At 34.5% G+C, this 14,154-nt stretch overlaps 1 protein-coding gene and 1 long non-coding RNA gene across 3 annotated transcripts in view; one reads left to right on the forward strand and one right to left on the reverse strand.

The window, feature by feature from the left end:
* Window positions 1–14,154, forward strand: part of LOC138691274 (rho GTPase-activating protein 12-like) — an 87,072-nt gene that overhangs the window by 5,061 nt on the left and 67,857 nt on the right. For both annotated transcript variants that reach the window (XM_069813110.1, XM_069813109.1), the window contains 4 exons: window positions 4,358–4,636; window positions 7,092–8,303; window positions 11,627–11,806; window positions 13,922–14,074. In XM_069813110.1, the coding sequence (XP_069669211.1) occupies window positions 4,415–4,636; window positions 7,092–8,303; window positions 11,627–11,806; window positions 13,922–14,074 (1,767 nt within the window). In that variant the 5' untranslated portion in view covers window positions 4,358–4,414. The remainder of the gene's footprint in view (window positions 1–4,357; window positions 4,637–7,091; window positions 8,304–11,626; window positions 11,807–13,921; window positions 14,075–14,154) is intronic.
* Window positions 1–14,154, reverse strand: part of LOC138691276 (uncharacterized) — a 30,984-nt gene that overhangs the window by 4,284 nt on the left and 12,546 nt on the right. The gene's annotated exons all lie outside the window — the stretch shown is intronic.

Raw genomic sequence — 14,154 nt, forward strand, 5'->3', positions numbered from 1 at the left:
GATGATTATGGTTTGGGCATTTTTCTTCTGGACCAAATGTTGGATGATACTATACATAGTCTGAACGAAAATAGTTACGGACGAAAATAACAAGTGGACGAGTGGCCCATGGACCAAAAATGTTGGACAAATTGTACGAAGCACACACTTAACAAAGCTGATCGCAACTAAAGGTAAAGGTATCCCCGTAACATGCCATGAAGGCACTTGGGGGACATGGAGGTAGAGCCCCATGCTTTCCATGACCTCGGCACTAGAATGAGGTGGTGTGGTTGGCACCACGCTCTGACCGCCTCATACCCCCGGAAAAGACCCGGTACTCAATTTTATAGGAGGCTGAGTGAACCTCGGGGCCGTTCTGAAAGTTTGGCAACGAGAAAAAATCCTGTCACCACCTGGAACCGAACCCCGGACCTTCCAGTCCGTAGCCAGCTGCTCTACCAACTGACCTACGGCCTTAGAAATAAGCATTTCTCTTTTGTCGAATGAGTGAATGTACGAATATTTGCTGCAATCACGTTTTGAAATTAAACATACTGTGTTTACATTAGTATTGTATAATGTTTTCCAACTGTTACTAATCTGCTTCCAGTCTGATATTACAGACCAAGCAGTATCTTCCCTCTCCTACATGACGTTATTAATGTCATACCTGCAGCTGTGTCATCAGAAGAAACACTGGTGGTAGTAATTATTAGTCCATAAAAATTGATATCTCATAGTGCACAATGAGAAATGTGAGCTTGCCATTAGTTAGTTCAATGTGTGTGCCTGATAAGTTAGCAACAGAAGTAATTGAAAGGTAACTTAGAGAAACTGTGTGGACTAAGATAAATTCCATGCCTAACTCTAGGTAAGGAGACTACAATTTATTATTTCTTTACCATGTGTGGAAGTGTGGCAGTTTATGTTGTTCTGATGTCTTTGTTAGTACTGAAGAATTAGCCTATAATCCTTAAAATTTCATTCTCAAAATTTAAGGTCTGAATGCTTCTTGTACTTAATGTTGAAGTCTCTCATTCTTGAACTAATACAGGCAAATTATTTCATCCCATCCTTCTGCCTTTATAAAAATACTTCTAGTATTTGATTTAAGACTGACCAAAAGTCAATTTAAACACGTAATAATTTCAGTCATCCAAGATCTATTGTAATTTTATTAATGACATCACTGCGTTAACAGAAAGTGAGATCAGCTTTCTCGAATATAAGCACATAAATGTTTCAGTTGAAAGACTAATAATGGAAACAATTGAAATGCGATTTTTAAGACCAATAGCAGGATATAAAAGAATTGGAAAGCACTAAGTCATGTTGTATATAAAAGATTACCTAATTACAAATTAATATCACACATTCTAACAACAGTAAAGAAATACCAAAATACGTATAAATGGAATGAATACATCAGTAGGCTACAATGGATGACAATATGATACCTAATCAAATGCTTTTCTCCACTCTATGCATTTTTTAAATTGTTTTCCGGACCTATATGGTCACCTGTTATGACAGGCAGATTTTATTATTATTATTATTATTATTTGTTTTGAAATGGAGCCAGAACTAGTCAGTAGGTCCAACCTATAAAGATAAAGATCTCTTCATTTAATCAAAGTACCATTTCTTGTCAAGTCCGCTCATTTTTCAGCTAATAGTTTTGCTCATGAATGAGAACTGCCTGTTACAAGACTTTGTTTCAGGCAACGTGGTATTACAACCAATTTTCAGAGGCCCACTTTATAATTGATTGCTATGTGAAGTCTTAATTTGAAAACATGAATGTATGATGGGTGTTTACTTTGCTTAAAATAGTCCAGCTGGAGCTGTGTTTTATATAATGTAGCACAGTAGTACCTATGTTATTTATTATTTTTTTACTTTGTTATTTAACGATGCTGTATCAACAACTCAGTCATTTAGCATTGGAATTGGTGATAGTGGCATGGTATTTGGCAATATGAGGCCGAGGATTCATCATCGATTACCTGACATTTGCCTTATGGTTGGGGAAAACTTCGGAAAAAACCCAACAAGGTAATCAGACCAAGCAGGAATTGAACCTGCGCCCAAGCACAACTCTGGATCGACAGGAAAGTGCCTTGGCACATATTCAAAGATAAACCACACATGTTGGGCCAATTATACAGTGTTCATAGATTTGATAAGAAACGTAAAAAATTATATATTACAGTTATAGGAACACTATAAATATAATATAATTATTAAAAAATTAGTAAAAGTCAGACATGTTTCAGAGATGCTTCTCCATCCTCAGTGACTTTACCACGATGGCTGGTTCAGGTGATCGAACCGTGTTGTTGCTTGGCGTAAAGGAGACTGACAGTCAGTTATGTAAAGCAATTGGGGGGGGGGGGGGTTGTGTGTGTGTGCGTGCGTGTCCCCCCCCCCCCCAACATGCCCCATTACAAAAGTAATATTACATGTTTTAGTTTTCTTTTAGCTGTATGTTCTATCTTAGCAGAGGTGGTTAAAGTTTATTCACTTTCGAAGTTGGAGGTGATTGTTTTATTTAATGTTGGTAGTGTTTTTTTTTTAATCCTTCTCTAATTTATGGATGTATATTGTTACTTATATATATATATATATATATATATATATATATATATATATATATATATATATATATATGTCTATACTAAAAGCCAGGTTATGAACCGACTAAACCGGAAGCAACGTTCTGTTCTCTTTCTGAGCTCTGTTGCCACATAGTGGTGCGAGATTCAAAGCGTGTTCAGCGTTTGTCACCGATATGTTTAAAATAACTACTGTATATAGTTCTCGATAACACTATCAACAATATTAGTAATTAAAATTACTGTTTTTAAGAAAGCACGAGCTAATGATGCTGGTACGAAATGTGACTCGTAATGCACGTGGTACTGCAAATGAACTGGCTACACTGTCTCCGTGATTCCGTTGCCAGATTTTCGTTAGCAGACGACATTTTCACGCGAGGTCCAATGAAAAGCTCCGTTCTCATTCTCCCCTCCATCCCCCACACTCAACGTGTCATCGCTGTACAGGCTACCCCTCTAACCCGCACTTTCCTCTTGCCCATCCAACTACTTCCTGTTTCGTCGGTTCATAACCTGGCTTTTAGTATAATCTCAAAAAGAAAATAAAAGTAAAATAAAATAAAGTAAATAAAAATAAAAGTAAAACTAAAACATATTTACATCAGTTATCATTTGATATATATACACTGTATAATACTTATATACAAGTGTGATATTGAATTTTTCTTTTATATTGAAATTCTAATTCTGCAGACTTAAAAATATATATGATACATTTGCATCTCATCTGACTTGCGGTATTACTGCAATTTGTCGAAGTCAATCGATTTAATGAATCTTGAGAATGCATTTGTATATCTTGCTGTGAGGTTACTGTAAGTGGTTGGCCAATTCCCTCCACTAGATACAATCTGGTTCTTCAGAATTTTCCTTTGTCTTTCCAATATTTTGCATTCATGGATGAGATGGTGTGTAGTTTGCTCTCCAAGGCTGCAGGGGCACGTGAGTGTGTTCCCCCCCCCCCCCCCCACCATAATCTAGAGCGAACATGGAGCACAAAGCAAATTCTCATCAAAGAAGTATGATGCAGATTGTACAGTTCATCTTCATGGAGAATGTTAAAATAGTTAAAAGGTAATATAAGGCAAAAAATTTTATTATGAAACAAGTTCAGATTACAGTGACATGGATATGGTGTAAGGTCAAATTAACCTGAAGCATTTTTAAACATAAGTTAACCTAATTAATCCAGACTAGTTGCAATGCAGTATAAAAACGTTAATAATGAATTAAGCCAAGTATCCCTACTACTATATTATGTATAATTATTTATTAGGCCTATAGCCCAGTTATTGTAAACATTGTAGTATTTATTACTTTAAAATAAATAAAACTGGACCTAATTGCTCACTGACATATAAACACAAGTAATAATGAATGTTTAGATATGTTGATTCATGTCAACTGTAATAAGTGTACCATTTTTTTATTTTGGGAATCTGGTCACCCTAGCCTACTGTATATCTTAAGTCAAAATTAATTGATTGATTGATAGATTTTGTGAGTGAAATATTCCTGCATTGTCAATAACTGGCGACTCTTCACGACGCTTTTCAGTGTCCTCAGATCAGTAGACAATGAATTTTTGCAAGCCAGTGAAACTTAAAAATATGGCATCATTGAACCGTGGAGAATGGAGTCCTGCCAGAACTTAGGAATGTGGAAGGTGGGGCTACACCGGAAATAATGTTGCTACATAACAATTGATGATGTTTTACCTTTGTGTAGCAAGAAATGAGGATTCATTGTTGTTTCAGGTGGTGCAATGAGTAGTGATAGTAGCAAGATGATATAAATTGTACCTAGAGGACAGGATGTCAGAAGACTTCCAAGGTATACATTTGCGAGTTTTGTACGACTTCGAATATATATCAAAGGATGAAAGGAAAATAAAGATTCAAGAAGGTGAAAGGCTGTTTTTAATTAAGAAAACTAATTCAGATTGGTGGCAAGTGATACGAAGCTCTTCAGAGAGACCGTTCTTCGTTCCAGCTGCTTATGTAGAGGAGTACACATGTGACCAGGATGCTTCAGAGGTATGAATCATTCATTATAATTGTCTGTTATTGTGTGCATAGCTACAAGGATGCCGACAGCTGTTTGTTTATACAGGCTCAGCACAATTTTAACTTTGTGTAGGACAGGGTTCTATAACAAACTTGTTTCATACATTACAATATGTTAGATGGCATTGCAGTAACGATTAACACAGCGTGTAACCAGTTGTGATATTTAAATTTTTTTAACAAGTTCTCTCTGGTACTGACTGCAAATTTTATAATTTTAATATGAAATGCATTAAATAAGGTAATATAGCTCTTACAGATAAAGGAAAACTGCAGTGCAACATGTTACTTGAGAATTATGTCTAGAGTAATTTAAAAACAAATGCTTGCTTACGTCACAGAATAGTCACAGCAGTGAATATCTGACCCAGCTTTGTTGTTAACTATGTGCTTCGTATAATTTGGTGACACTTTGTCCAACATTTTTGGTCCATGGGCCAATTCGTAACGATAGGCAAACTTACTTAGTTTTGTTTTTGTGATAATGTATCAATAATATACAGGGTGAACAATAAATATGGAATATTGCTAATAATTTCTTAAATTTTAGTTTTATAAAAAAAAAATTATACAAAAGTTGTTGCAGATAAACCATACAATATGATACCAGTGTTCCAAAAAAAGTTATTCAGGTATACAGGGTGTGAGAGTAAACTTGATTTTTTTAAATGGCATCCTATATGAAAATTTACATATTCTGAATCTCCATTAAATTGTGTGTATGAATATGTAGAAATTAAATCCATTCACCTGTTTCATGTCTTTTAACTATTTATTAAACTCGTTTCGTGGACTTTAAACTTGAGACAAATAAGTATGTAATAGTACATTATGCAACGAGCCTATAATGATAGTAATTAAGACGTGAGTATGTTTGTTTATGAAACGAGCACAAGCGAGTTTCATAATTTTCATACAAGCGTCTTAATTACCATTATAGGAAAGTTTCATACGACTTTTTATGCTCGACCATATTTCTAACTTGAAATTATTCAGAAGTATTCATTTTATTCGCATCTGACTGAAGAGAGGAAGTGACCTTGTGCATAGCTCGTAAATTGTGAGATGTGCGCAGACGCGAAAGTATTGATTTTTTCAGAGGAACAATAATGTCATTGACCTTGTTATAATCTAGAGAATAACATGAACTAATTTTGATATAACCTGGAAATTGATTTAGAATTGAAAAACGAGATAAACTGAATTTATTTGAATATTATTTACAATTAACGCTAATTATTATAGTAACAGAACATAACCTTCTGCGACAGTATTGGATTTCCAGCCTCAGTGACGTTTCCCTCATTGTCTTTCGATTGCATATCCGAGAATAATCGAAAACCTGAACTTTAATGAATAGGTGTACTTTAATGACATGCATTAAAGGACTGCTACCAGGTGTATAATTACTACATTTCGGCATGGTCGAGCATAAAATCATATTACATATTATTAATTATTATTATAACACCAATTTGATCGTTTACTATAAGAGAAAACAAAAATTCCACTATGTAATTTAGATATTGTAGAAGCAAATTGTATTTGATGATGCCGTAAAAGGCGAAAACGTTTATAATTATATTTAACATGTATTAACAAATGTTAATATTAAATTGATAAGTCATGAGATTGAACATTTTAACATTATTTTTTGTAACATCACGGAAACTGTCTTTCTCACAGTTACATTCGACTGATCTGTTCTATCTCATATTTACAGTAGACTAATTAAATAAACATAAACGAATCACCTCTCACAGGAAGAAACTAATAATAATAATATAATTGTCTCTCCACAAAAGACATGTTCAAAACTAATATATATATATATTTTTTCCCCTCGCTGTTATTTATACTCGCTTTAACATCTTTAGTCATATCGCGAGTTAATCTTTTGGTTGAAATCTGAAGTCCTGTGTTCTATTGTTGTGAACTAGATGGCGACTGTATTTATGTTACTGATTTGTTATGAATATGATTTCGATGATGAATGAGGCCGGTGATTTTCAGGGCTGTTGTGGCCCGAATTTCCAGGCATTTGCCTTACAATTGAGGAAAAACCCTAAAAAACCTCAACCAGGAAATTCAACCCGACCGGGAATCGACCCCGCACCCTCTGCGTAAGAGACCAGCATGCTGACCCCTACACCACAGAGGTGGTCAATAATTATTTTTATTAAAAAATTAATTGTTTATCGATGTGGATAAAATGTGGCTTCATTTGACAACTTTTCAATCTCGTATTGTAATATGAAACGTTAGGACACTAATATCGTAAATAACTATTACTTATTTAATTCAGTTGACCCATTGTCTATTAACGACGTATTTCTGCAAAAATTAAATGTGGTTATACTTTTTTCTCGTGTGTGCTGGAATTTTTTGTAGTTTAGTAATAACGGATATTTTCTTTCTTTCATAGGGTCTTCCACATTGTACCAAAAATAATCTGAAAGAAGATAAGGAGACTGATGCTTTAAATAATAGTAGTGAGCACCCATTGCGCAGGGAACATGCAACTTCCAAGACTCAGACTGAACGTAGAAGTGATCAGGAGATCTTGATGGACAAACGGAAGTCATGGGTTGTGGACGAGTTGGTTACTCAACTAGCAAAGATCAAGTCAGAGAGTAACATTGTTGCCTCGCAAGATGACTGTGCACGTGCAGAGGAGAGGCATGAAAAGAAGGTGGAGGAAAGATACGTCACTTCAAGTACGAAAATTAATTTGGTTAATGCACCTGAAGATGGTGTTACATGCTCAAGCAAACATTCCATAACTGTAGACGAAGATAAAGAAGACAGCTGTGTTGATAAAGTTTCAGGGAGAAAAAATACTAGCGAGGATAATGTACATTCCATAGTTAGCACTCGTCCGCTTGAAGGATTGAAAAACGAATTTACTATTACTGAATCTGTAGATGAAGATCCGCTTGGGGTGCAGCTGGAAGACATGAAGACAGCTGGTTTGCCAAGCAAGCCTTTAGGCGATACTCCTGAAACCAGCAGTATTAAAGCAGAAGACAATAAGAAATTAGATTCCGTGGTTAGTGGTGCAAACAGTAAACTAAATTATTCCAGGAGTTTCAAAACAAAGAAAGAACTGCAAGTTTTGAAACTTAGGCATGGAAATTCGGTATTGTCAACATCGTGGGAAAACGAATTATCAAATCCGGAGCACAAAAAGTCGAGGCACACAGTTCAGTATAAGAGTGCTTTCAGAAATTCGGGGAATTTTTTCAATAGCGTAGGAGCACAGGTGGAATTAAAACACAATCTGCTGAAAGCAAGTCATAGTGGTAGCGAATTGGATGCCTTGGAATTAAGAGATGTCTCTACTGAAAAGTCCATTCAAACCCAGCTCTTACTGCCTCATAAGCCGAAGAATGCTGCACTTCCTTCTGGTAGTGAATCTGAAGAAAATCTGGATGAAAGTGTGGGCCCAGACGAAGGCAGTGTTAGTGGATTATCTGATGATTTGTTCTTTCAAAGTGGCACAAGTAAAGAATCTTGCAGTGACATTAGTGATAGTGCAATTTCTGATGATTTGTTCATAGCTTCATTAGGAGATGAGAGAAAGAAAGGCTTCTGGAATGTACAAAAAAGAAGACAGTTAACCAGTAAGAAAAATAAGGTAAGTGGTTCTGTTACGTATGCTCATATATGTGAAAATCATTGAATCTTTGTTCCCTACACTATTTCTTCTATCTTTTTCCTTCATAACCATTGTCACTTGGGCTAGGATTTTGATGATTCTGCATCTTCTCTTTGGTGAGACATCGATATTGCTCAGTTGGATATGCTTAAGGCGGGAGATGGGTGAAATTTCGATCATTTTTTATCAAAAATCACTTCCGTTTTACTGCAAAAATAAATCTACAGACCCTAATCTATAATTATGTCACCAAAGATCCAGGACTCACACTTGGAACTGTTAGTAATGACATTATATTTAAATGGTTGTGCTCTTTAAACACTCATACTTTGAAATTGATTTTTGACACTTCGATTTTTAGCACATTACTACATAGCCTTATTCAAAATGTAAAGGATTCTACAATTTTTAAGCTACCAAACTGGATTATTTTTTTACATGCTGTATGAAGTATGGTTAATTAAATACGGTATTGGATTTTTTTATATTTTAGTAACTTTTTGAAATAAAAAATTATATACTATACAATAGGCACTAAAAACTCCGAAAATTATGTTTTGAGCAAGTAAATATTTTCTTTCTTTTTCTCAGAACACATTTTTAAAATATGGACACTCAGTGTTATGTTTTATTTAACGACGCTCGCAACTGCAGAGGTTATATCAGCGTCGCCGGATGTGCCGGAATTTTGTCCTGCAGGAGTTCTTTTACATGCCAGTAAATCAACTGACATGAGCCTGTCGCATTTAAGCACACTTAAATACCATCGACCTGGCCTGGGATCGAACCCGCAACCTTGGGCATAGTTCAGTGTTATTCTAAATATGTATATCAGAGGTACTATACACAAATTTGTGAGAAAAAAAAAGTAGTGAGATGACCTAACCTGACCTAACGTAACTTAATCTAACTTAAATTTCGACTTAGGCATCAAAGGACCAAACTATTAAGGTACCGTAAAAGAGATTGATGTGTTTGTCAGATTGATGCCCAAGTCAGAATTTAGGTTAGGTCAGGTTAGATCATCTCGTTGCTTTTTTTTTTATAAGTTCTTTTGAAAAAGGGGGTAAAAATTGAGGGTTCTCAGAAAAAAATTCGATAATCAATTGTGGAGTTGATCTCCACAATTGCCTAAATATCTAACGTTTTGGTGTAACATGAAATTCAGTGAATGTTCATTAGATGCTGCATAATTATTGTCAAAGTGTATGTATATGTGCTGTTATCTGTTGATTGTTACATAATCTACTTGCAAGTAACTAGATGTTATTTAATAAGTAACAGGTGTCATCTGTATATAGGTGGATTTAAGTTATTAATGATTAAAAATAAAATGCAATAAAAATATTAAATAGTGATATAATAAAATACAAAACAATAGACTAAAATTGTGTTCACGTAATCATTGGGTTCTGTTATTTTTTTTATTTGGAATTACAGGTTTCAGTTTCGTTTCTTTTATCAACTAAGCAAATATAGGCCTAAGTTTATACTGATGGATATATTTATTCGCAGTTATTTGTTCAGTATATCATACATAGTTAATATTACTGTAAACAGTATACAGGTACTTAAGGTTAATGTCACTTATCAAGACATATTTAATTCATCAAAATTTAAGTTACTAATTTTTCAAGTCAAATCAAATCACTTAAAAGATTCAGCCTACTTGTAAATCCAGAGGATCATGTAACAATCAACAGATCAAAAATAATAATTGAATAAAATAAAGTAAAATATTATACAAGGTCATTGATAAATCCGTGAAACAGTAAAAAAATCCATTACAAATAAATTACGCAACTTATGATGGTAATGGCATAGTTGCCATAGATTTCTGCTAGGAGATAGTAGGGCAAATATGACTTTCAGTAAAGATGAGCAGTTATTTTGTGAACCTTGTCCTTTATGACTGCAGCAACAATTTCAGGCAGAATTTCAGAAGGCAGCACATACTTTCACCAGTACCAGGGAATTATATGGGTAATTCCGGATTTACTTGAACATGATGGAAAACTGGTCGATTCTACAGCTGAAGGAAGAGAGGAGTAATGATTACATTTTTCAACAAGACGGCTACCTGTCTTATCATCAGAAAGACATGCGAGGGTATCTCAATCAAACCTTGCCACAAAAGTGGAAATGGTAACAGGACAAGAAGATGACGCATTAATGCGGTAGCTACCCCGATCCCCGGATTTATCTCCATGTGACTTTCTGTGGCAGTTTATGAAGGATACTGTCTTTGAGCCTCCACTCCACTCCACTCCACTCTAGTCTCTAGGATCTTCTGCACTGCTGTGACTTCGGTTGATTGTAATATGTTGACATGTACATAGAATGAAAGCCACTACTGTCTCCTAGTGGTAAACTATGGAAACTATACTTGCGGGATTTAAAAAAAAAAAAAACTTAGAGTTTCTCCCTCTATCATCGTAAGAATTACTATCATCTGTTGCGTAGTTTATTTATTGTGAACTTTTAAAATCTTTCACGGACTTATGAATATCCGTATATACAGTATGTATAATTAATAATTGCAAAACATTATAATGAACATCTGTTGCATCAATGGACAGCTACCTTCATGTTATGATTAGTTTTTATTAAAGAAGAGCGAAATACATAAGTTATTATTGTACAAATGATTGTGTAAAATGCCCAAGGAGTCTTTAAGAACTTGTAAGGCCATTTGTAAATGATTGATGTTATACAAACACATGATCTTCGGGACACTACGCAATTTTTACATCTATGTATGTCCTATGTTCCTGCTGTAGGAGGTGAAACATTTCCCGAAATCATAGTTGGCGAGTTGGTCGGAAAACATGCAACATGCATCCTGTAGTTCTTGCAAACTTCATTTCTGCTGCTCTCACTTATTCTCATATGCTTTTTATATTGTCCTTACTTCTCCGCTATCATACCATACGAAACTTGTTGAGGAATTTGTATAGGCCTACTCTTTGTGCGCTTTTGCATGGGAAATAGTTCGAGATCTTTGTGAATTATACTTGTTACTTCAATGAATTGGAGATTTTAATCACCATATATTTTTCTTGAAAGTCTGACATGTTGAAACCCAAATAATTCGGTGTATTTATTTCTTCAATTATTATAGTAATATTAATTCAGGTTTTGATCTAGTTAGTTGACATTTCTTTAAACTAATAACACAATTTTTTCTTGTTATTCTATTCTTTTTTTCAAGTTGGATTTGAAGTCGGGTATTATAATAAGCTTAATTAAGTTTCAAACAAATTTCTGACTTTGTTATTTCAAAACCTTTACCTTCTTTTTAGGTGGAATCGGAGAGAATGGCTAGATACAGTTTACCACCCTCTCCATCACCTGATCATCAACCGGTGAAAATCTTGAAGGAAGACTGGCAGGAGTACCAAACTTCTGCAGGAAGAACATACTACTACAACCTAAAATCCCACGAGAAAAGTTGGAAACCTCCTCGCAGGCAGCAGAAACTTGTAAGTATTATGCCCACTACCATCCCCTCTCATACTACCATCATCGTCATTGTGACTATTTTTGTTAATTATGTGAACTTTATTGTACAGCTATCAAAAGAAAAAGTGACCGCTCTCTAGAAGCAAAGTTCCCTTTGGGTATCTTCACTACAATTTGGAGACAGGCGATGTTACATTTGCTGGACCACGTTGCCTGATATCTACCGTTAGAATTAAAATGTTCTGCATGTTACTGTTGTAGCATAATGGTAGCATTCTAAGTTGATATTCATGAGGTCATGCGTTTGATTACAACCTAGTGCTTTTTATGTTTTTTTTTGTTTTGTTTTTAAGAGAGATAGAAAATATAATTGCTCCTGTCTCTTTTATGATTGTTTTAGTAATTAACATCAGGTTCATGAATGTATTACCATGACTTTATCATTATTTATTATGACATTATGGCTGCAAATGGAAAGAAAGAAAGAAAGATTTTATTCTTAACAAAAAATATCTTTCGTGGCATAAACAAAACAAACTTACTGGTGTCTGCCTTAGAAAATTCAAACAAAAGTTAAAAAAATGAAACAAAAAGCCACTATTCAATATTTAGTCCATCTTCCTCCCATCTCGAACACATCTTGCAGTCGAGTGAGCATGGAATCGACTAGTCTTTTCAAATAGTGACTTTTCTCAGCCATGGCATCCTGGACGAGCTTCCACAAATCATCAGGACGTCTTGGAGGGGATTGGTTCAATTTTTCCGCATATGCTTCTTCACTTGTGCCCCCATAGCTCAGTCAGAAATACGTCGGAATTTAGATGTCAATGTTTGAGGTTCAAATCCTCGTCACTCCTTATCATTTTATTGTGTTTGAGGATAGTATAATGTAATAATATAAGAAGAAACAACTAACATTAGTATTATGCAAATCTAACATTAAATTTATATTATTTATATCACTAAAGAACTATAACTAGTTAAGTGGAAGAGAAGGCCGAATGGCCTTAACTCTGCCAGTTAAAAGAAACTATTACTATTATTATTATTATTATTATTATTATTATTATTATTATTATAACAGAATATAAATGATAACTTGGCTGTTATTTTATATTGCTAAAGAACGATAACAATATAAATGATAACAGAATGTAAATGATGACTTGAATATTATATATATCGATAAAGAATGCTAACTTGAATATTATTTATATTGCTAAAGAACGATAACAAAATAAAATGATAACTTGAACAAGGCTCGAACTCACAACCTTCGAATCATTAAGCAAGCACTCTACTGTTACTCTACGGGATGCAGATATCTAATGCGTCCATAGCTCCGAAACTGCTTCTACAAGCATGAACATTGTGTAACATCAACGTGATGAAGTGGACTTAGAAAATATTCGCTGTTTACAAGTGTGGCCACTTTTTTTGACAGCTGTACAACTAATGTTGTACTAATGTTAGAGCCAAAATATTGTTGCTAGTCAAAGGAACAGATTTTGGAAGACAATGCTAGTGTCCAGTCCAATGGGGATTCACAATAAGCCTTTTAGGCTGAGTTGTAGGAGGCCTTTAAAACTCCTTAAAGACCCACCTAACCTAACAATAGCTGATATGTTTTTATGCCAAGTAAGTTTGCTATCTAAGACTAATCCAAGATAACTGACAGATTCAAATGTTGGTACCATTGGGCCACGTAATGTTACTGGATAATTTACTATGTTTCTCTTATAAGTACGTAAATCTGACTAAATGTGATTTTTGATAATTCATAATTACTCGTCATTGCTTACACCATGTGGAAATTTTTTCATAAAAAATATTCAATTCTGCTCCTGATTCACAAGTAGGCCTACCTTTACTAAGGATAGCAACATCATCAGCAAAATGGGCTATTATTATATTATTATTATTATTATTATTATTATTATTATTATTATTATTATTATTATTATTATTGTCATAATTTCTAACAATGTTTAGAATATCTGACATTCAAATATTTGAGATAAGAAACAAAACATTGTGCAAACAGTGGGGTTTGGTTTGTCTTTGCATAGTATAGTATTAGAAAAAATAAGCAACTTTTAAACGAATATCATCATGGGAATAATTCTTCATTGCAGGAGAGCATAGATTCTCTTGGTTCGAATACGTGTCCTCAAGAAGCAGTTGAGCAGAAGGGAGTCGAATACGTACCGGTACCTGAAGGCTGGCATGAGGCTTACGATGAAGTTTCAGGCCAACTTTGTTACATCAATGATGCTTCTGGTGCAAAGGTAAGTGTTATTTATTTTATTTTAGAATTTGTATGTTGGTTTGTTCAGAGCTGAATACTATTAGCTCTTCTCAACTATTC

Source organism: Periplaneta americana, chromosome 16 (assembly GCF_040183065.1).
Source record: "Periplaneta americana isolate PAMFEO1 chromosome 16, P.americana_PAMFEO1_priV1, whole genome shotgun sequence".
In the NCBI taxonomy this organism is placed as follows: domain Eukaryota; kingdom Metazoa; phylum Arthropoda; class Insecta; order Blattodea; family Blattidae; genus Periplaneta; species Periplaneta americana.